A 23,461-nucleotide genomic window follows, 5' to 3' on the forward strand; every position below is an offset into this window, starting at 1 on the left:
AAGCGAAGGGTATGAGGAATGCGCTCCCCCCACAGGACCACCCAACGCAACCTCTAAACCCATATTGTCTGGGTAGAAGGCAGCGGTCTTACAAACACACCCCTCTGTCCACAAGAGGCTCTTGGAATTACGAGGAGGTGGGCTGCCCACGCGCGCGCACCCCATTGCCCCGTGCGCCCTCCTCCTCCCAGGGAAAGCAGCTGTGGGCCAAGGAGACGCTTCCCGAGCGACCGCCAGCCGCAGAACTCCGGTAAGCCTGGAGAGAGCGAGCTCGCGGGTACCTCCTCCGCCTCCTTTAGCGTCCGCCGGCCCTCCTACCCGCCAGCGCGGTCCTCCGCGGGCTGCGCGCCCCGCACGGAAGGGCGCCTCTCCGCCCGCCGCCACCTCCGGAGGCGGAGGCGCGCGGGGCGCGCTCGGGGGCGAGGAGCTCAAAGTTGGGTGCCCACTTGGGAAGGGGGGGGAGCCGGGGAGCCCGCGCGCGCCAGCGCAGGGGGCGGGCGGGGAGGGGGCGGGGAGGGGGGCCGCTTCCACGAATTTCCAAGTGGCAGACCTGCCTCCGCGCGCTGCCCAATGAGATCCATCAGGGGAGGCACCCGGCTCACTTTTCCACATCACTTCACAGTTGCATTTGGCAGGCGGGCGGGCTCGCACGCCGGAGCGCTCAGCCCCGAATCCGTGGATTGCTCGGGCACCTCCCTGCCTCCTGGCAGCTCCGCCGCCGCGGCCGGTGGGCGGCTTGGCGCACAGACGGGAGCGCCCGCCCGGCCGCCGCACTTGGGGCCGCGGACACCCGGAGCCCAGCGCGCCCGCCCCGCGGCTCCCACCGGCATGAACGGGATCCGGAGGCGCCTGCCCAGCGCGCGGGGACTGCTCGCCACTCGCCGCCCTCGGGAGCCGACCCCGAGTCCCTCCAGCCATTTGTGAACCAAGCGGCTTGACATTCGCCAGCGCGGAGCCAGCCCAAGTAAGTAACCACCCCCCCCCCCTTTTATTTTCCCCTCCACGCCCCGAGGATCCAGGAGGGACGCTTCTTTTAGGAATGCCCCGGCCCCTTCCCACACCTTGGACACCTTGCGCGCTCCTTCCGCTCCGATGCTGGATGCGGGTGCCCAGCCCAGGCGCCGAGCTGAGCCGCGTCTCCTTCCCCGAGATGCGCAGCCCAGGGGGCGCCTCCGAATGTGGCGTGACGGTATTTTGCCAACCGCCGTGAGCGTAGATCCTGGAGAGGAGCGAGCGGGCTGAGTCCCCCCCGGTTGTCCGGCCGGTCTCGTTCCTCGCGATCGCCGGGCGAATTCCGCCGCTTCCGGACCCGGGCGGGCGCAGCGGCGGCCGCGCGCCTTCACTGCGGGGGCCGCGCGGGGCTGGGGAGCACCTGCCGCCGAGGACGAGGCGTGTGCGCGCCGGCGGGGGAAGGGGGCGCCGGGGTGCCCTCTCGCAGGCTGGCCGCATCCCTCCCCGCCCAGAGAGGGAGGGCGACCCCTCGGTGCCGCCGCCGATCGCGACCCTGCAGCCCCAAACCCCCCGCGCCAGGCTTTCCCACAAGTGGCTGCTCCAGCCCGGAGGCGCGGCGCCGGCTGCAAACTTGCGGGATCCCGCGCCGCCCCGCGGCTCTGCAGACTCCGAGCCGCTGCCCCGCACCCCGGCAGGACCCCCCGGCAGCGTCCGTTCTCAGCCGGCGACACTGAGCTCGCCGAGGCCCCCGGAGCCGGGGACGTCTCGGTTCCCCCACCCCCTCCTCTCCCAGCGCCTGCAGAACCTGCAGCTGCGCTTTCTGTCATCTCGCGGCTCCCACCCGCCAGCCCTTGGGGGGCGGGCCGCACCCCTCGCAGAACCCCGAGGAAGAGAGGGCTCTCGCCTGGGCTCTGCGTAACAGGTTCCTCGGGGACCTGCGCCGGGTCTCCCGGGCTCTAGCCGAGGCTGGAGACGGCGAAGACCTGCCCCCGCCAACGGTGATGCCAACAGGTATCTACATTTTCCTCCGCCTTTTCCCTCCCCGAGACCAAAGCTCCCCCCGCCTCCTCCCCAGTGTGGCCGAAATCTCAAAGTTTCCTTATGATGGACCCTTCCCCGTCGGCACAGAGCCGGTGGCGAGCGAAGGACCAGCCCTGTGCCTCCGCGAGCGGAGAGAGCAGCTGTTTGCTTGGGTTGCTAAATGTAAGAAATCAAACAACATTAATTGTTGATTGTTGCAAACGCACAACATTAGTCTGTAATGGAACCCCGGGCTGGCAGCTGCTCACTTCGGCTCCAATGAAAGGCTGGAGCTTAGCATAGAGCGAGCCGGAGGGAGACAGGGTCCTTTCAACTTTACCACCCTTTTCCTGAAGATTCCACAAGAGTTTCCTCTTTAAGAGGCTGGAGAGGAGCCCTCACTCCTTTAGCGCCAGAGCTGCTAATGAGCTCAGCCGGCTGGGCTGCTTTCTTCGCCGGCTCCCCAGGACTTGTGGGCTGGCCTTGGGAAGGAGGGGACGCCCGCCAAGGAGGTAGGCAAGGGCACTGCCCTGGGGCTCCGGGTACTGTCGCTGAGCCCAGAGGAGGGACTGGGGTTGGTCGGGACCCTGGGGAAGCGCCGGTCCCCTTTACAACACTCCTGACGGCCATCTCCATGGTTAGCAGCCCCCCCTGGGCTGTCACCTCTGGCTTCATTATAGGAGCCTTTCAACTGGAAAAGTAGACGTGGGAAAGAGATATTTATGTGGGGTTGGAGAGTGGGATTTTCCATCCGTTCACCCTCGCCTCGCGGCTGTACCTCACTGCATGCAAAATGAGCCCCATCCTTCACGCCAGACGCAACTGAGATCCCTGCCTGGCTGCTGCCTTTGCCTTCACCAGCTGTGTCCACTTTGCAGGGGGTTCATCTGGAGTGTGTCTGTGTGTCTGCGTGTGCGTGTGTGTGTCAGGGAGAGAGAGAGAGAGAGAGAGAGAGAGAGAGAGAGAGAGAGAGAGAGAGAGAGAGGAGTTTCTCTACTGAGAGACCTGGTACCATTGAAGAATGTTCTCTAAGGGTTACATTTTCTTTTCCACTCCAAGGGAGTTCTCCGTAATTATCATGTCCAGACATGTTTTTCCACTTCCCCGAGCTCTGTAGCTGAAAGAAATTGGAGGGCTATCCCTCTTATTAAATAATACTATGAATCCTAATATTTTGTAAATCTGCTCCCGCAGATGGGAAGCGCCCCGTCACATAGCCATTCCAACCTGGAGCAGTTGCAGGGTTTTAAATCACCTTTGAGATGTTATTTCTGGGCCCTGAAAAGGGCTCAGCGTTGAGGAAAAAAAAAATCTGTTGTGAAAACAGAGAAGAGGCTGCCGGGCAACTCTGGGGCTCCCTCCCTGCAGGGCTGTCCATCTTCCTTACTCTGTCCCCCATGTGCCCAAAGGAGTGGCAGGGCATCCCCTGACCATCACACATGGGCTAGATGTTTGGGGGACACGGGCTCATGTTTTCCGAAATTTGTGCAGTGATGCCGTCATTCCAACTTTTAAATCTCTTTTCCCCCTGTAGTTAGTGTTACTATTACAATGAAATGCTTTGGTTTCATTCCATTCTCAATCTACAATCTCCTAAAACTCTCAAGATTCCAGATAGGTACTCCTCTCCACTCAAGACGCTAGCATTTGGGGCGCTACAGTTTGGGTACCGGGCATGGATTTTCGGGAGCTCTGGTGGGTCTTAGAAATTTAGCTGCAGAACAGTTTGGCAGCAGCCCTCACTCGAAGAGCAGCTCCGGGTGCCTGCTCTGCACACATCAGCTCTAAAGGGAAGGGAGTCTTTACCCTGGGAAATAACTCTATCGGAGTATCATGCAGAACTCTGGTCAAGGCAGCAGTTGTCCAAAGCCACCCCTGAATTTAGCAATGCGTACACTTTAAGTAGCCATCGGTGGTATGCTGGATGTAAAAAACATTCCCTAAAACATGCTCAGCAGAATGGAATAGGCCACCTGAGAAAGTATTTTGAAAGGCTGTTATATGCATGCACTCCTGACACGACATTTCCCTGTAAAGCACTTAAGGTCTGGTGCTCCTGGTTCCCAGAGAGCATCCGATTGTTGGAGCAAAAACTAGGAAACTCCACGGAATGAGGGTATAATGATTCTGTTAAAGAAATTGCACCTCTGGGCTTTGCTTCTAGGTTCCTTCCGCTGGTTATTGGCGAGGGAAAAGGAACAAGCCCAGATAGGAAAGTTTAGACTCCATACCTCAGCTGTTCAGAAAAAACATATTGTAAGTACTTCAACGCTCTAAAGAAAAATAAGCATCTTTATTTTTCTACTCAAGGTGGCACTCCTTATAGCTTCCTTGACATTCCAGTGGAGCAAATGGTCCACGCAAAACCAGAAGCTTCTCAGGGGTAGAATGACATTCCATTTATATTTTCAACAACACTTTTCCGGCCCATCAGCAGAGGTTTGCGTTTGACAAACTCAGGAGCAAGCAGAAGCAGAGCAGCCTTTTAATTAGCAATGCACTAGAAGGTCCCAGGACTCGCGCGGAAATCCCGTGCCAGTGCTGCTGCTGGCTTCAGTCATTTGATATTTCTCACACGGCTATGCAGAGAGGCGGGAAAAATGCAGTTTTCTCTTTGTTTTCGATACTGTTGGCATTCACGGCTGAAATGGATTAACTTGGCTTTTTAGTTTGGGAAGCAGCTCTGAACTTTGGTGTATTATACACCTGCTACGGAGCATAGAATGAAGTCACAGCCCGCGCGCGCACACACACACACACACACACACTCACGCACACTTGCCAGAAAAAACTTGAAAACATGCCCCTATAACGAACTCATTTATTGGTTCAAGTATGAGATTTTTATCATGTTCCTTTGGCCATTTCACCTGCCTTAGGTCATTTGACTTGCCCCCCAGGCTCTTGAATTTATATGTCAGCCAGTCTTTTAAAAACAGTACATCTGTGTGTGGTGCGGTGAGACCTCAGTCACGTATATACTTGTGAAACAGAATACTGTTTTGATGGATCTGATTTAGTGGGGTTGAATTCACCCAAGAGCTGTTAGTCCCATCTCATTTCATTCCCATGCAAATTGCTAAGTAGTTGATTTCTGCTGAACGGTTGGTGCCTGCCTCGGAATCCGCGTCAGGTGTAACCGTGAGCAGAAAATGAGTTGAACCTGGCAACTTCAGAAGGTCAGAAAAGAAGTAAGTTCAAGAGATGCAAGGTAGCTGTGTCTCCCCTATGTTACCATGAACTGAATCTCCATCGCCACTTCATGACAAGTCACCAGGACCAATACAGTATCCTGTTCCTATCTACAAGTGCTATTCCTTATGTAAATATCACCACCCCTGTCTTGCTTTTATAAGTCTTTTTTTTAAGTTGTATTAGTAGGTAGAAGTACAGAGTTGTGATTTCCGGGTGGCTCTTTGGAAAAGCATTGTAAAAGAATAACAATTTTATTTAGAATCTTCTAGCCTTCCTTACCTTTACTGCCAAAGACAACTGCAGACGTTAGAATTATGGTTGGACGAGGGCTTAGCACAGAGTTAGTGCTCAGTAAACATTTATTTGATGCATTAACAATGAGCAAAGACGGTGCCTTCTCAATAACAGGCAGGGCAGGCTGCAGTCATATCCAAAGTCCAATATTGTGATGGTCTACCTCCGTTTTCTCCTCACAAGTTTCATAAATTGCCCTGAGTTTATTTTTAGAGTCTCTCTCTTTTGAAATCAGTTTTATTCACGTTGCACAAAGCGTATTTTTTTCCCCTTTGAAATCATTTTTAAATGCTATGGGATATAAAAGTGACACAAGTCAGCTTTGTAAAAACGAGAATGCCTCCAAAACTAGACTTACATCAAGCATGCTATTAAACTGCATGTGATGCAAAGTTATATTTTATTGGGGAAAAATGCTCTGGGTATGGAATTGTTACATGTGTTACTCAGTGTGGTTACCTTTCTCTCCTGGGAAAGTTTAAAAAATCACCAAGAAAAACTTGCTCATCTCCTTCTCCCTTTAATATATTTTTTAATTTAAATGAAACAGTTTATATTCCACTCGTGAACAAGTCTGAGTGTCTTAGAAAACAGTCTGTGCTCCTGTGTATTGCTTTTAATCAGCCGGGTACCTGGCTCTCACATATACACACAGGAAAAAAAATATATGTGTGTGTATGTGTATTCCATTGTATGATGCTTTTGTGGATGTGTTTACTGATATTTTAAGCAAATTGAATATATATCTTGTAAAGGAATAGAAAACAGAATCTTTTTAATCCTTTCTATGTATATAACTCAGTGAGAATATCATCAAAGTATATTCATGCTCCATTAGCAGTAAGAGCAATATTTTCCAGGCATTGTTTCTTTCTAGGTAGATTAATGCATAAAATATGATTATTTGATTTCTGATGTGACATGAATAACAAAATATGTAGATGGGGAATGATATAAATATCACAAGGGAATGCTTTCTTTCTCGTATATGCAACTTCATCTCCAAAATTTGATATAACAATTACAGGGGCACATGCCATTCTCTACTAGTGTATTGCCATTTCAGCCTGCCAAACAGAATTCAACTTTACTGCATCCAAATAGGCCCATCTTCAAAATGAGGATGCTCATGAATATGAAAAAAGTTCTATGTGTTTTTATTGTAGTAAAGTATACTTGTCTTTGAGTTTCACTAACATTTTGTAGCTGGAGCTAGTCTACCCTTTCTAGAAACTAGCAATTTAGTTAATTTTCATGAACTATACATTCCCTGTGACATCTCGAAGCTATTTCTGTTAAATGATCGCTTGCTCTCTATCTGACTGTCTACCCCATCATCTGTGTCCGGAGTTCATGGGAACAGCGTCCCGGGGTGGCATTTAAGCTATGAAGTCTGAGACATGAGAGAAAGACAGGAAAGTGCACTTGTAAGGTGGTTGCCACGCAGCGTAATCTCATTGGCAGGATCTTAACTTCTTACACTCGGCTGCTTTTCCGTCTCAGTATTGCAGACTCCGTGCGCCTGGTTGTGTGATGGAACTGATTTAACCATTTCCACCTTTCATAAATAAGCAAGAAGGGAGAGCTTCTAGTTTCTATCCTCAGTGGTGCTAAAATTCCTTAACATGCACAGCGGAAGTTTGTTGAGTATTTTTGGAAGCAGACACTGTCTGAACCAGATCTCTAACTGGCACTAGCTTTACTGAGCTCCCTCGTGAGAAGTGTTTAGGTATCACTTTGGCCTCCTCTCTGCGTTACCAGGGACTCCCTGCTTGCCCCCACCTCAGGACCGTATAGACGACTGTGAAATGCAGTGAGATTTTTCTTGTAGAAGGAAAGTACCGGCTCATGTTTTCTAATGAGTGGTTACAACTTGGCTGAAAGGGAATCTTCTCTGATGTGGAAGTGCCTTTCTTGCACTGGAACCTCTCAGGAGAAAATAATGATAGCAATGCCAGAGGTTCTCAACCTGTGGGTCGCGACCCCTTTGGCAGTCGAACGACCCTTTCACAGGGGTCGCTTAAGACCATCCTGCATATCAGATATTTACATGACGATTCATAACAGCAGCAACATGACAGTTATGAAGTAGCAACGAAAATAATTTTATGGTTGGGTCACAACATGAGGAACTGTATTTAAAGGGCCAGAAGGTTGAGAACCACTGGCCAAGGCCATGGCATCTATTGCAAAGGGAGACTGGGTTGAGTGGGGGTGGGTGGGTAAAACTGCAACCCTTTAGAGGCCTAATAAAGCTACTTGGAGGCATTAATTGTATGTTAGCTGCAGGTAGGGAAAGCTACTTATGAAATGCCGTTTTATTTATATCCAACTGGGTCCAGGCCATTTATTTTAAAATCAAGGGTTGGAAAAAAAGGTTATTTTATTTATTACCTGTCTACACAGAACACTGCAGTTTCCCCCAGTGATGTGCACAGCAAGAAATTGAAATAAAATAATTTCATAAAATCAGTTAAAATTCGTTGTGAAGCACATGAAGCATTCCATAAAAACTAACTATTATTGCTACGTTGACAGAGAATTTTACATATCTTCTCTTGTATAATTTTTTTTCTGTAATCCTCCCAGTTAGGTATTATTAAACACAGAGCTTCAGTTTCCTTGTCTGCCACATTTTGAAATTAATTTGCCATTTACATTATGAATGATAGAACTATGATTCAGATTACTCCAGCGTCAGTGTTCTTAACCACTGTGCCTTGGAGCTCCCCACGGTTCATGTGTGTTATAAAGATGGTAAGCATATGATCGATTCCTATTGGTGGCTGTGATTTAAAGGGTTTTGGTGGCTTGCTGGCTTGCAACCTTGGCAGTTCTCCAGGTGGAATTCGAGGGCAAGGAGAGACTGGAGAAAGGGGCCAACTATTCCACATTGGTAGGCGGTACTTTAATAATCAAGGGAACTTACATAGGAGGCTTGACTTGGGCAACCACAGACAAGTTCCTCTCTGCACCCTCCTGAGAGAATCTTAAAAGTTTCAGTGGTTCTAGCCCTGACCGGTTTGGCTCAGTGGATAGAGTGTCGGCCTGTGGACCAAAGGGTCCCAGGTCCGATTCTGGTCAAGGGCATGTACCTTGGTTGCGGGCATATCCCCAGTGCGGGTTGTGCAGGAGGCAGCTGATCGATGTTTCTCTCTCATCGATGTTTCTAACTCTCTATCCCTCTCCCTTCCTCTCTGTAAAAAATCAGTAAAATAAAAAAATAAAAAGTTTCAGTGGTTCTCAACCTTGGCTGCACATTAGAATCACCTGGGAATCTTTTTAAAATCCTGATTTCTGGGCCCCATCCTCTGGAAATTCTGTTTCTTTGTTACTAATATTGTGGCCCCACCCCATAACAAAGAAACAGAATTTCCGGAGGATGAGGCCCAGAAATCAGGATTTTAAAAAGATTCCCAGGTGATTCTAATGTGCAGCCAAGGATGAGAACCACTGGTTTACATAGAGGCCTCAATGGGTTCAGTTCCATATTCAGTCCACCTGGTCTCAATTATACATTGCTCTCTCCAAGCTGTGTTCTTGAAGTAGCTCCTAGTGGAGGAACAGTGGGCAGAACTTACATTCCAAGGACCAGGAGGGGTAAAGAGCCTCCCCTGACTGCCCCAGTCCAGCTGAAGGGTCCACTGGTGGTAACGTTCTCTCCATGACCTCCTCCAACAAATGGCCAGTACAAAATATTTTCATGCATTCCATCACCAACTAGTGCATTGTAAACAAGTGATACAGAGACAGCAAAGGATGTGGCCTTTAAATGAAAAAGGAGGGATTTAAATGAGACTTGAGAAATGGCTTCCTGGCACTACCTATCTTTAGTGAGTGTCAAACTTCCACTCATTTTTACTTATTGATTGATTTTTAGAGAGAGAAAGGGAAGGGGAAGAGAGAGAGAGAGAGAGAGAGAGAGAAAGAGAGAGATCTGTTGTTCCCCTTATTTACGCATTCATTGGTTGATTCTTGATTCTTGTATGTGTCCTTAGTGGGAATTGAACCCACAACCTTGGTGTATCAGGACGATGCTCTAACCAACTGAGCTACCCAGCCAGGGCCTCCAATCATCTTTCTGAGATGATCTCCTTGCAGCTTTGCTTTAAGCAAGTCCAATACCACAGACTTACCTTCAATAGCTTAACTAACCTTATCATTTAAGAAAGTTTTTATAAATAAAGGCCTGGCTCTATCCTATATAATAAAAGCCTAATATGCAAATTGTCCCTTTGACCGGGAGTTCAACCAGGGGAGGGGGGTGGGCCGGTTGGCCAACTGCCTCTGGCCCTTCCTCATGGCCAGCCTGGCCCTGATTGGGCAGGCCAGCCGGACCCCGCCTGTGCATGAATTTGTGCACTGAGCCTCTAGTAACTCTATAAAAGGGGGGCTTATTTTGACCTCCTTGACTTGTCACGGACCTCATCTCCCCATTCTGAAATGTCTGTAACTGATAGAGAAGCTCTGACTCCCTCTTGGGAAAAAGAGGAGAAGGCATTTATTTATTTATTCATTTATTTTTGCCAAAATAACCAATCGTTAGAGAACTTAAAGAAACTAAAGCTTCTGGTAGAAAAAAAGGAGCATGTCAATAAGAGAGCAAAGTGGATTTGGCCAGTATTATTTTGGCAAATGATATGCCTTTGGGTGCATAGGCACAGCTGGATAAGTACTAGTAGATGGTCTAATGCCAAGAAGAGATAATCAGAAAGGTTGCGGCTGAGGGGAGAGATAAGCAAACAAACAAACACATGTTTATGTATGTGTGCAGGAAACATTGCGGATGCTATTCTGCCCGGGGAATCTGGTTGGGGAATTCTGAAGGCTTTAGGGAAGGCGGTTCTCTTGAATGACTTATATTTGGACACATGCATGTATCACACTCCTCTCCAAGATCCCAAAACCATTTCTACCCGTTCAGCTCCAGTTGTCCAGCGCCTGGCGTGAAGTGCACTGGGCCTCACGCTGACTCGCATCCCCCGCGTTCCTGAAATACCACTTTGAATTCAGTGTGCATTTACCTGTGTTGAAACAGCCTGCTAATGGCTCTAAATTCAAGGTCAGAAACATTTTTAATAGAAACTCTCTGGTCCTGTGTGTCATTTTTGCCTCCATGAAATATTGTGGCCACTAAGCCCAGTGGATCATAAAAGCATAATTTCCTGTCAACCACAATCATCTGCTGGATTGAATCCTAAAGTGTCTGTAAAAGCCCATTTTTATTGTAGACGTCACCTCTCGGTGTGTGGCTCAGCGTTTGGAACTTTAGGCTGTTTACAAAATCGATGGTGCACTCTGTTTCTGGGTAATGACTTAACGTATTTGAGGACTGGCCAAGTTCACCTTGATCGGATGTTGGGGTCAGGAGACCGAGATCCAGGTTGACATTAGAACTGTCTTGAAACTGAGTGTGAATGAAAAGTTGGATTGCAGGTAGTTTACCCAAGAGGAGAACTACCTTCTTGTGGGGGAATTCCAAACCCTTTTTTATGTGTAGGAATTCCAGAGAGACTGTGAAATCTCTTCATCTCACTCTCTGGGTGTAAATCAATGTAGCAGCATTATAATAAAGTGGATTGCTTGGCCAGACATACATATTGTGGTTAGAAAAATCTAAAAATAAATCGATTTTTTTTTACCCAAGCTTTACAACCTTGCACAATTTCTTCATCCTTGCATAGAGTTCAGCAGCTGGTGTAGCAGTTGCTATTCAGAATGTTTATTAATTCTGATAACAGTGCCATAACATTCAATGGCATCTCAAGAATTCTTACACAACTGTTTTCTGATCATCAGAGAGGGTACTATTAGCCCTGCCCGTGGCAGAGGTGCAAGCATATAAACAGTATGGCTCTCATTGTCACCGAGAATCCCATTTCTCTCCAAGTGACAGACTTCACTGAAGGGAAGGCCAAGTCTCACCACCTCCTATAAAATGCATATGCAGCCTGGCCGGTGTGGTTCAGTGCTTGAGCGTCCACCTATGAACCAGGAGGTCATGGTTCAATTTCCAGTCAGGGCACATGCCTGGGTTGCGGGCTCCATCCCCAGTAGAGTGTGTGTAAGAGTCAGCTGACCAATGATTCTCTCTCATCATTGATGTTTCTATCTCCCTCTCCCTTTGTCTCTGAAATCAATGAAAATACATTAAAAAAAAATGCATGTGTAGATGGACACACCAGCCAGGGGGACAGGATTCCCGTGTCACTCCCAATGCTGATAAAAAGTGGGGGAGGAATATTATGACATCATACAAACCCCTGTGTATTCATACACTTCAGTGCAGGGTTTCTGATATATGCGTGTGGTCCCGTATAATGAGTGATAGTAGGTTATGGGCACGGCTTCAAATGACACTGAGCAGGAAGTGCATTTCCCACATCACCATGGACTCCTTCAAGTTATCTCAAGGGGGGGATCTGAATGGAGAGCTGTCTTATTCTCGAGAACCCCTGGCTTTGCAGATGGTGGTCCTCAAATCCCAGATGGTAGCATCTGCATCCCAGGAGAGATGGTTGGAAGTGCAGAATCGCAGGCCCCGCCCTCAGTTCACTGGCTCAGAATCTGCATGTTAGCTAGAGTTACAGGTGCCTTGGATGTAGATTGAAGTTTGAGATGCACCCCCACAATGGTGTCCTGGGGTAGCTCTTACTGGACGCCTCAGAGCTGATTGCTAAAAAGTTGAGGAACTGCCCTGGAGCTGGTTAACGGTCATGCTAAGCTTGACTTTGGTCATGGCGGAGATATTGGTAGCATGGAACTCAGACATCAGACATTCTCCTAGTTTCCTTTTCCAGAGCTACTTGTTAGTTATTGAACAGCACACCCTTGCCTCTAACTGCTTCCTTTTTAACAAAGAGAGAGACGACTGAGACTCTGACATTGTCTAGCTCAGGGAAAATAAAATATTGCTTTACAAAGCAATTTCTCTGTGCTTCAGTCTGCTTTTCTCTAAAATGGGAATGATAATAAAGTCATAATAATACTAGGGCTATTTTGAAGAGTAGGTATAAATACATACATGTGTGTTACATCTAACATGTGTAGATATATATTTGTGTATAGTCTGTGTTGATGACTTACCATATCTGCACATATTAGGAAAGTGTGTGTGCGTGAGTGTGTTTAGTCCGTCTTGATGATGGGATATTCACAAAATGTTTTCTAAGTGTTCACTTTAATTATTTCGTAGAAAATAATATTGGCTTTCCATTTTTAAGTCAATTTTAAAATATTTTTATTGATTTCAGAGAGGAAGGGAGAGGGAATGAGAGATAGAAACATCAATAATGAGAATCACCAATCAGCTGCCTCCTGCACGTCTCTTACTGGGTATTGAGCCCTCAAGCCGGGCATGTGCCCTGACCAAGAATCGAACCGTGACCTCCTGGTTCATAGGTTGAACCTCAACCAGTGAGCCAGGCTGGGTGGGCTTTAAGTAAATACTTTAAAAACTGAAAGCGTTTTAATAGAATTTAAAGTAATGGTACAAGTGATTCAAGAATGTGGCAGCACTGGAGGAGGGGTGTAGGAGTATTTCAGGTCTAGAAGCACGCACAGAGGGGGTAGTGGGGGTGAGCAACAGAGAAGAAGAAGGGTTTCTGCAGAGCTGGGCTGATTTCTTCCTGGAGCTCTGCCAGGGCTCTGCCACCCACTGCGGGTGTTGGCCAAGTCACTCCCCCTTTCTCTGAAAAAGGAGGGGCTGCATTGGAATAGCACTTCTCTGTCTCCCACTCCCTCTCTGTGGGAGGGTATGTATTTTTATTCTCAAAGCTTAGGAGAAATCAAACATGCCTTTCTCACCCTAATCGGTTTGGCTCAGTGGATAGAGCATTGGCCTGTGGACTGAAGGGTCCCAGGTTCGATTCTGGTCAAGGGCATGCACCTTGGTTGCAGGCACATCCCCAAGTAGGGAGTGTGCAAGAGGCAGCTGATCAATGTTTCTCTCTCATTGATGTTTCTAACTTTCTCTTCCTCTCTGTAAAAATATTTAAAAAACACACCAAAAGCATGCCTTTCTCTTCACAGAGAATTGGCAGAGAAGAAGGGACCCTACAGACATGTACTCCATAGCAGCTGTGACTAGGATGAACTTGGTGGGTAGGGAGAAGGTGCCATGATCATGGACTGGATGAGCTAGTGAGTCATGATTGGGACACTACCCTAGGTGCTGGCTCATTCAGAGCTCCTGGACTAGTCAGTAGTCTGGGCTGCCCATGGCTTGACTTAAATGTCCTTTCACATCTACCCCTCCCCAGTTGGGAAGTCACTTCTCAACATGTAGAGGACACTGCCCCCAGGAAGCCTTCTGTGATGCTGCCAAGATGAGTGGCATACTCATCACTCTCTTCCCCTAACTGTTCTCAGATTATGTTGCCCTAGATGTTGTATTTATCTCTTAGTCTTTACCCTTTAGACTCTTCGGTCCCTGAGGATAAGCTCTCTGACCTACTTACCTTTCCGTTCCCAGTATTGGACACTCAGTATATGCTCAGCAGATATTTATATAATGAGAGGAGGAGGAAAGAGAATTTTGGAGTTCGATTACCTAGATTGAAATAGTGACCTGCTTCTTATCGGAGCTATTCTTTGGGCAAGTCACTTAATTCTTCAGTGCCTCAGTTTTGAACAAAACAGTACAAAGCCTAGTGAGCTTACTCTGACTGTAAGGTATTGTGGTCATGGGTAGTATTTGGGGCCCTGCATCTACGTATTAATCCTTTCATTCAGACTAATGAAACCATGCCATTCTATGAAATTGCTCCAGGGCCGATTACTACTTGTTCCCTGAGCCTGGCGAGGTCAGGCAGCACACTGGTCATGTCACAGGTCATCCTGAGTGCTGCCTGATGGTCTCCATCAAAGAAGCGTCTGTCCTGAGTTTCAGTGGGATGACATATCCCTGTCCCAGCATCATTAACACAGAAGATGCCAGAGTACACCTGCAGAGTATTTGGCACAATGTAAAAATAATGGTCCATTCCAGCTTTTCCTAATGGTTTCACAAGGATGGTAATCTTTTCATCCTCTGGGTAGGTACCATTATTGTGTCCTTTCTGAACTTGCCAGTGGGTGAGCTTCGACCTATGAACCAGGAGGTCATGGTTCTATTCCCTGTCAGGGCACATGCCCAGGTTGTGGGCTTCATCCCCAGTAGGGGGCGTGCAGGAGGCAGCAGATCAATGATTCTCTCTCATCATTGATGTTTCTATTTCTCTCTCTCCCTTTCCCTTCCTCTCTCTGAAATCAATAAAAATAAATTTTAAAAATATATTAAAAAATCAATAAAAATGTATTTTAAAATATATTTAAAAATAAAGTTCAAGGGGGGCTGAGTGTCCCTGAGTGCTGCAGCTCTATGGAAGGTGGTGGGCATTGCTCTGAGTCAGTTCCCTATTGCAAGCTTTTCCTCAGTTTCCAAAACAGCTGCTGCTTGCAGTGGCCCCTGTGTGCACTCCTGGGGGTGGAGCCGCTTTTGAGGTACAGAGTCCTAGGGACAGAGCTGAGCCCTGGCAACATGTGACAGGCAGGGCGATGCCACTGGCTGTCATGTGAGATCAGACGCTGCCGCTGTGGGCAGCAGAAGCTGGGCCTGCTCCTGCCAGCTGGCCTCACCCAGCCCACAGCCAGCCCAGCTCATGGCAACCACTTTCTTGCTTTTCCATTCTGAGGCAGAATAGAACCAGGCACCTAGAGGTTGAAGGGTTGCCTACGGAATTGTACCCAGTGGCATTCTGAGAAATCATTTTCCCACTTAATTGAATTCAGCAAGGCTCCTGTCTGGGATCTGCAGTGAGCATTATTTCTTTAAAAAAATATATATATTTTTTTTTTTTGAGAGGGGAGAAATACGTTTTGCCACGCTAAAGGTAAGCAAAAAAATGTATTTGACACCTGAGGTAATGGGTATTTTTTTCGCCCATCCGTTTCTGAATCTCCTCCACTGAAAATTGTATTTTTACCATATCCTACTCCCCAAGGAGCTTTTCATAATTGAAATCTCCTGTTTAACTGTGCATTCTGAATGGGAGTCCTGGCACTGTCCTGATTACCGCATATGCGCTGGACATGCCGGCTTTCTCTGTGGGACCATTCTAATTTTATTCCCTGGTTATTAGCATCCTGGTGGAGAATTGCATTCTGTGACCCAACTAGATGGTCCCTTCTGATGGGTTGTGGCAGCTAAGACAGTAAAAATTGGGGAAATTTCCCTTCCCATTCTCATTCATAAATTTAAAAAAAAACAACAACCACTAGTGAAGGCCAGTTTCCTCACATAGTTCAGCATAAAATGAATTAAAACCCACCTTTAAACTGGAAAAGAAAGAAAGAAAGAGAAAAAGAGGGAAAGGCAGAGGAGAAGGAAGAAAGAAAAAATGAAGGTTTGCAACCTCCATAAGAATATAAGATGGCTTCATGAACATGCGCCCCAGGCTGCATTAGAAAATTTTTAAAAAAAATTTTAAGAAAAGAGAGCGGAAAGAAGGGAGGGAGGAAGAAAGGAAGAGAAGGAAAAGCAAATTTCTATGACTGTCCGTGAAGCAGTTTTTTATAAGTAACCCAGAGAAAATATGAACACTAAAACGAAATAAAGCTTAAAAAAACGAAAGGACCTGTTAGCCCACTTGCTTCCATTCCTCAGATTGACTTTCTTAACTCGAGACTTTTAGGGAATGCCTGGTGTGGCTCATTCACCTGATTTTGTTTGAAAGCAGCGATTTCGTTGGAAAACCCTGTCTCAGTGGACTTGTCTCTCTCTCTTCCTCCCTTTTTGCTTTTTGCAGGCAATTTCAATGAAAAGGCAAGCCAATGGATGCTGGTCTTAGAAACCCTGTTCAGATGGTGTCTGCCTGCTGTGCTGTGAACACGTGGCGGCCCCGTGAGTAAACGCTCTGCCCTGCATGATGAATTGGATGGCTGTGGACCGGAGGCGAAACGAGTAATTGTCTCATTTTCGTGCTCATCTGCTTAACCGGTGGGACCATGCCAGAACGGCTCTCGGAAGCGCTCTTGGATCTCTGGACTCCATTAATAATATTATGGATTACTCTCCCCGCCTGCGTGGACACGGCTCCGACGACTCCGTCTCAAGTTCTGACGAGTGGATCCCGTTTGGAACTAAACAGGCTGAGTGAAGAACAGCGGATCTTGAACCGCTCCAAACGAGGCTGGGTTTGGAATCAAATGTTTGTCCTGGAGGAGTTTTCTGGACCGGAACCGATTCTTGTTGGCCGGGTAAGCTTTCGTTTTTTAAGATTCCCAAGTTCATGGTCGGTTCCTTGTCTTTAGATCTTAAAGGCAGACGTGTCATGGTTGCTGACACACTTCACTGTGAGTACTTTCTGCCCCATGGTTAGTGAGTTTACCTCTTGGTTTCTTTGGGAATAGGGAGGATCTCCTGGCAACAGTTTTAAATGTAGACACGCTGCTCTTCTGGGGAAAGTTCTCTCCCACACCTTCCATCCCACCATAGATACAATAGCCCTTGTGTAATACACACACACACACACACACACACACACAGATTGTCTTTCTCGTTTCATACAAGGTGTCTCTACACCAAACCTCTAACTTCCAGTGCCTGTTTTGCTCAGTTTGAATGTATATCGCCTTGATTCCTAAAATGTTGGGTTTTTTTTTTTGTTTGTTTCATTTTATTTTGAGGCCATGTTTCTCCAATTTCAGGTAGAGTTTTCTCCTTTTGTTTGTTATTTGTGTCAATCATTAAGCTAGGATTCAGAAAGGGAAACTCCTCGCATGGATGCTGAATGGTGCTCCGTATGTACTGTGATTCAGTAAACTTGGCAATAGAACCTGGTTCATTCATCGTCAGATGGGATGAAATCTATAGAAGCAAAATTGGAATATTGTGGAGTGCATGGCTGCACGTGCTAGACGGGGTGTGCATTTGTGCTGTTGTTGGCAGGTTAGACAAGTGTTTCTTGTGCAGATCAGGGCTGCCTGCTCTCCATGGTCACACAGGCGTTGCTGAAGACTGAACATGTTTATTCCTCAGAACCGTTCATAAGCTCCTGTTCATTTTGACACACACCATCATCGTCAGTAGAATTCCAATTATGAGCCGGGCAATGGCTGATTGCCCTGATAAGTCAGATTCGGAAGTGAATCATGCCAATGTTATTTGTTTCCCAAATGCAAGGTTTGAAAGGAAAATAAACAGGAAGGGAAGTAAAGGTGGATCTTTGAAACGTAAAGTTAACTCTCTGTTCCTCTGGGAACTTCTGTTGGCTTTCCTGCTTCTGCCTGGCAAAGCAAAGCGAGCCTCTTCAGGGATTGTTGTCTCATTTCCTATAGTAGGTCCAACCTGGACAGAGGAAGCCTGGACGAGGAGCTGCGAATCATCCAAAGACTATTTACTGAGCACTCTCTATGTGGCCAGCACTCTCTTAGGCATATCCATGGGGCGGGGGTGGGTGGGAGGGTTGGGGGGAATCAATGAGCAAAGCAGTGACCCCTGGCTTCCAGGACCTCACCTTTTGGCCAGTATTGGGTGTTTTCCAAACCAGTGTTGAGTGCTCTCCGAAAAGCACTTTGTGGACATAATCCTATTCTAACAGTAATTCCTTCCCCCTCGCTCTATGTGTATGTGTACACGTGTATACCTTTATTTCATAAGTCCATAAGGCAAAAAGCTCTAAAAGATTTTGTTTTTGCATGCTTGGTATAAACTCAGGTAGCAGAACTGGCTGGGAGCTGTTGAGAGTCCTAATGCATCCCATTACTGTGCCTGTTCATGTATTTCCCAGCAGAAATGTTCATGTGTTTGATAACAGGGTGCGCCCCAGACCCTGCTGAGGGTGTTACTTACTGAACAGTTTTTACATCTTAACATGCTTCTAAATGTGACAAATTCTGAGTTCTGAAACACTTCTTCCCAGTGGGTTTTGAATATGGGCTTCTTGACCAGAACCAGGTTTTGGGGTTAATTTTTTGTAAGTGCAGGACCTGAGACCTAGCTGGATTAAGAAAGCTCACACCAAGATCACAGAGCTAGTGAGTGAACTGAGTCTGGAGATCCCCAGGGCCATGATTTTACCCACCCTATTCTGTTATACCTTAGTCAGTAGCTGCCACGTGTTTAAACTGTAATTTGAACTTAAGAGTTATTGAGCATAGCCCTGGCCTGTATGGCTCAGTCGATTGGGCACTGTCCGTGCACCTAATGGTTGCCTGTTCCATTCTCAGTCAGGGCACATGCCTGAGTTGCTGGCTCCATCCCCAGTAGGGGGCGTGCAGGAGGCAGCGGATTGATGTTTCACTCTCACATCGATGTTTCTCTCTTTCCCCCTCTCCCTTCTCTCTCTAAAAATAATAACAAATTAAACATAGATGGAGAATCCTTACATTCTTACTTTCTGGTTATTTAGAACTGCTTTAGCCAGCTGCACGGCACGTCGTTTCATACCATGTGAAATTCTGGGTAATTTCATACCTGCATCATTGATAGATATCGCCTGCCTGTTTCTATTAGTTAACTCTTTATGGAAGTGTATCACACTGATGGCATCTTATATAATATAAATAAACAAACATGCCCTGCTGAAAGAACTTTCCACTTTGGTCTGAATAGAAAAAGTAATTATATTGGGTTTTGTTTTGGACTCATAGAATCTGATGACTAATCCCACCTCCTTTCTTGAAATAAGGTAATAGAGGCATTCGGCACCTTTGTGACTCAGTAACACTCAAGAAATTCATGTTTTTTTGAGTGACAGAAAGGTGGCTAACGACCCCCCAGGACTTTGAAAGAGCTGACATGCTCCTGCGTCTTGATGACTGTTTCTATTAATTAACTTGTCTTGCTCCCTTCCCCGGCCATTTCCCAAACAATTGCAAATTCAGAGTTAAGTCTGTTTTCTGAAGAATGTTTCCACAAACATTGCCAATCATACCTATTTCTCCTTTAAGGGGAGTTGCTCCTGAATTATTCCAGTTTAGCCTTTCAGGATCTGGGATTGTAGAAAAGCCAAAAATACACATCACGGACCGCTCCTGATTACAAGGCAGGCTGAGTGTGGGGATGATCCGTGTCAGGACGCCCACTGGGGCTTTGTGGCATTTTATCTCTGTGCACACTCTTCCACATCCCACCCCAAACCACTGCATCGCCGAGCCTCTCCTCGGGAGCTGGCTGAGGAGCTTTCGTCACTCCTCAGCACACCTGCTCTTTGAAAGACCCTCCTGCCAGTCACCATGGTGAGGGCCTTGGGCCTGGCTGACGGAGTTCAAGCTCAAGGGCAGAGCAGTGTTGGAGTGATTGACTCTCCACCTATCCCCTTACACGAAGCATGTCAAACTCATGGCCCATGGGCTGCATGCCTCCTTTATTTGGCCTGTGTTAGACTTTGAGCTTGACATGCTTGCCTTACACCACCATGGTCTACGTTTACTATATCAGTAGGCAGCTGGATGCAGAGATAGAGCTTGGCCTTAGAGATGCACTCTCCAGAGATTTGAATATTGGCTTGGCCACTTTCTGGCTCTTAACTTTAGGGAAAATTACTAAAACTCTTTAAGAGTTATCCAACTTGGCCCTAGCCGGTTTGGCTCAGTGGATAGAGTGTTGGCCTGCGGACTGAAGGGCCCCAGGTTCCATTTCAGTCACGGGCACATGCCCAGGTTGCGGGCTCCATCCCCAGTAGGGGACGTGTAGGAGGCAGCTGATCAATGATTCTCTCTCATCATTGATGTTTCTCCCTCTCCCTTTCTCTCCCTTCCTTTCTGAAATCAATGAAAATATATTTTAAAAAAAGAGTTATCCAAACTGGATAAATAAGAGTATATAAGAATAAATAAAAGAATGTATGCATAGTGCCTACAAGTAATTAATTATTGTATTAATTATACAAGTGTGTGTGTGTGTGGTTGGAGTAGTGGACAAACTGACAATGACAGCGCTAAGTAAGCCCAAGACTCTGGGAGCTCAAATAAGAGCCCTTTTAGGTGACTTAGGTGAAGGGATTTTTAGGTGTGTACTGAAGGGTGACACCAGTTAGCTTGGTGGGGTGGAGTGGAAAGTTAGGTGCCCTAATTGAACAGAAAGGTTTATGTAATGTTACAGGGACAGGGTAGGACTACTGAGGATCCCCTGCGTCAGAAGCAATGTAAGCCCATATATTTCCTGTTGAATTAAAATGAAGTTGATTCCACAAATAAGTGAGATCATGTGATATTTGTCTTTCTCAGTTTGACTTATTTCACTGAGCATAATATTTTTCAGGCCTATCCATGCGGTGCCAAAGCATAAGAGATCCCTATTTTGTTACGGCTGCATAGCATTCCATCGTGTAAATGCCTGACAGCTTTTCTATCCATTCTTCTACTGATGGCACTTGGGCTATATCCAAATCTTAGCTATCTGTATATAAAAAGCCTAAAAAACCAAACAACCTGTCGACTGGTTGCTATGACGCACACTGACCATCAGGCGGCAGATGCTCAACTCAGGAGCTCTATCCTGGTAGTCAGTGTGCTCCCACAGCCAATCTCCCACAGCCCTTACCCCTGGCCAACCTCCCTCGGCCCTGATCAGCCCCGATCGCTGACCAGGCCAAGGGATCTTACCTGTGCACGAATTTGTGCACTGGGCCTCTAGTTGTAAACAATGCTGCTGTGAACATAGGGGTACATATATTCTTTCTGATTGGTCTTTTGGGGTTGTTAGGATATATTCCCAGAAGTGGGATCGCTGTGTCAAATGAAAGTTCCATTTTTAATTTTTGAGGAAACTTCATATTGTTTTCCATACTGGTTGCACCAATCTGCATTCCCACCAGCAGTGAACTAATGTTCCCTTTTCTCCACATCCTCACCAGCACTTGTTCTTTGTTGATTTTTTTGATGATGGCCTTTCTGACAGGTGTGATGTGATATCTCATTGTGATTTTAATTTGCATTTTTCTGAAGAATAGTTACTTTGAGCATTTTTTCATATGTCCCTTGGACATTTGTATGTCCTCTGGAGAAATGTCTATTCAGGTCTTCAGCCCATTTTTTAATTGGAATCTAATGAACAAAATGAATTGACCAACAAAATAAGACCTGAAGCAGGGAGGCATGTAACAGACTGACATACCTCAATGGGTTGAGGGAAGGAGAAGAGATAAACCAAAGAACTACTTACTAGAGGCTCGGTGCATGAAATTCATGTACTCGGAGGGGTCCCTCAGCCCTGCCTGCGCCCTCTCGCAATCTGGGAGCCACCACTGCTGCACTCACGAGCCGTGAGCCTGGCTTCTGGCTGAGCAGCACTCCCCCTGTGGGAGCGCACTGGTCACCAGGGGGCAGCTCCTGCATTGAGCATCTGTCTCCTGGGGGTCAGTGCATGTCATAGCGACTGATCAGTCCACTGTTCGGTCGATTTGCATATTAGCCTTTTATTATATAGGATATGCATGGACCATGAACATGGGCAATAGGGTAGTGAAGACCTAGGGGTGGATGGATAGGGGCTGGGAGGAGGGGGGAATGGGAAATATCTGTAGTATTATCAACAATAAAAAATGTATTTGAAAATGAAAACAATAAAACAAAAATAAATAAATAAAGGAGAAAAAAAGAAGCAGCTGAAAACCATATTCAACAGAGCCTTCCCTGTCCCATTCTGTGTGAACTGTAACTGTCCCATCTCTAATATTTCATGTCCTTGGACTATGCTTTTTGTCCTTCAAGATTACCATTATCTCACATACTCTATTCTTTATCTCATTTATGACTTGTCTTTTACTAGAATGCAAATTCTACAAAGAACAATTATTTTTGGTTTCCTTTCTTCTTCACTATATATCCCCAGGTCTTAGACGACAGACTGCATACGGGAAGTGCTTAGTAAATATTTTGCGCGAACAAATGAATTAATAACTCACCTAAGTAATGGAGGAATTTACAAACGTAATATTAATTCTGCCAGATTTAGTACAAACAGCATTTTTCAATAAAAAGGCCAATGCATTTCTTTCCTTCTCTCCCTTTCATCATGGTATTTTATAGACCAGCTGGGTAGCTCAAGCCTTGTTTCTATGTATTGAATGTAAAAGACGTCTTTGAGTCAGTGATGGTGGACAAGTGAACTTGTTAGAACAACTCTCTGGCCTGGCTGGCATGGCTCAGTGGTTGAGCGTCAACCTATGAACCAGAAGGTCACCAGGAGGTCACGGTTCGATTCCCTATTAGGGCACATGCCCGGGTTGTGGGCTCGATCCCCAGCGGGCGACACTGCAGGAGGCAGCCCATCAATGATTTTCTCTCATCATTGATGTTTTTTTCTCTCTCTCCCTCTTCCTTCCTCTGAAATCAATAGGAATATCTTTTTTAAAAATATTAAAAACAACTCTGTGGAGGCTGCAGGCTCCTCCCTGTGGAGGCCTCCCCTTCAGTGGCAGGAAGCAGTGCAAGATGGGGATTCTGGGAGCTCCTAATCCAGCTGCAAACGTATGCTCGTGCTAATGGCCCACAGTGCACCAGGAGTCTTCTTTTTAAATTTCTGCAAAACCAATGCCAGCCAAACAGACTCCATCCCTGCCTCCAGGCCTCTCGAACAAGGTGGTTCAGAGCCTGTCCACAAACACGTCAATGCTTAGCATTCCACGTGGCCCCAGACCTCCAGCGTTGACTGTCTCTGCTAACACTGGCAGAGAAGATGGTGCACGGGACCCTTCACCCTATGTGCCTATTTGTTCGGCTCTTAGCGAAGACAGAGAGAGAAAACCCATGTGGTTTTTTATAAATCTTGCAACCAAGACCAAAAATAGTGTCATTGTGATACAATGTGCATGGACTCTTTAATAGGGACAGCTTGATGCCATCTGAGAGCCCTGCACTGGGACATGGGATGCCACATGATTACACTCTATTACCGTTTATGGTATCAGCATCAAGTCATTCCACAGATATTTATTGAGCACCTACTGTTTGCTAAGCATTATTATTACCTATGGATTTGTAGGTCTGAGCAAATAAATGCATGCCCTCAGTCTTG

General features: G+C 46.7%; 1 protein-coding gene across 2 annotated transcripts in view; it reads left to right on the forward strand.

Moving 5' to 3' along the window:
• The first annotated feature begins 536 nt into the window (after positions 1-536).
• The window catches only part of CDH8 (cadherin 8), a 323,696-nt gene continuing 300,771 nt past the window's right edge, over positions 537-23,461 (forward strand). For both annotated transcript variants that reach the window (XM_036346731.1, XM_036346729.1), the window contains exons 1-2: positions 537-964; positions 16,248-16,698. In XM_036346731.1, the coding sequence (XP_036202624.1) occupies positions 16,447-16,698 (252 nt within the window). In that variant the 5' untranslated portion in view covers positions 537-964; positions 16,248-16,446. The remainder of the gene's footprint in view (positions 965-16,247; positions 16,699-23,461) is intronic.

Source organism: Myotis myotis, unplaced genomic scaffold (genome assembly GCF_014108235.1).
Source record: "Myotis myotis isolate mMyoMyo1 unplaced genomic scaffold, mMyoMyo1.p scaffold_m19_p_19, whole genome shotgun sequence".
Lineage (NCBI taxonomy): Eukaryota > Metazoa > Chordata > Mammalia > Chiroptera > Vespertilionidae > Myotis > Myotis myotis.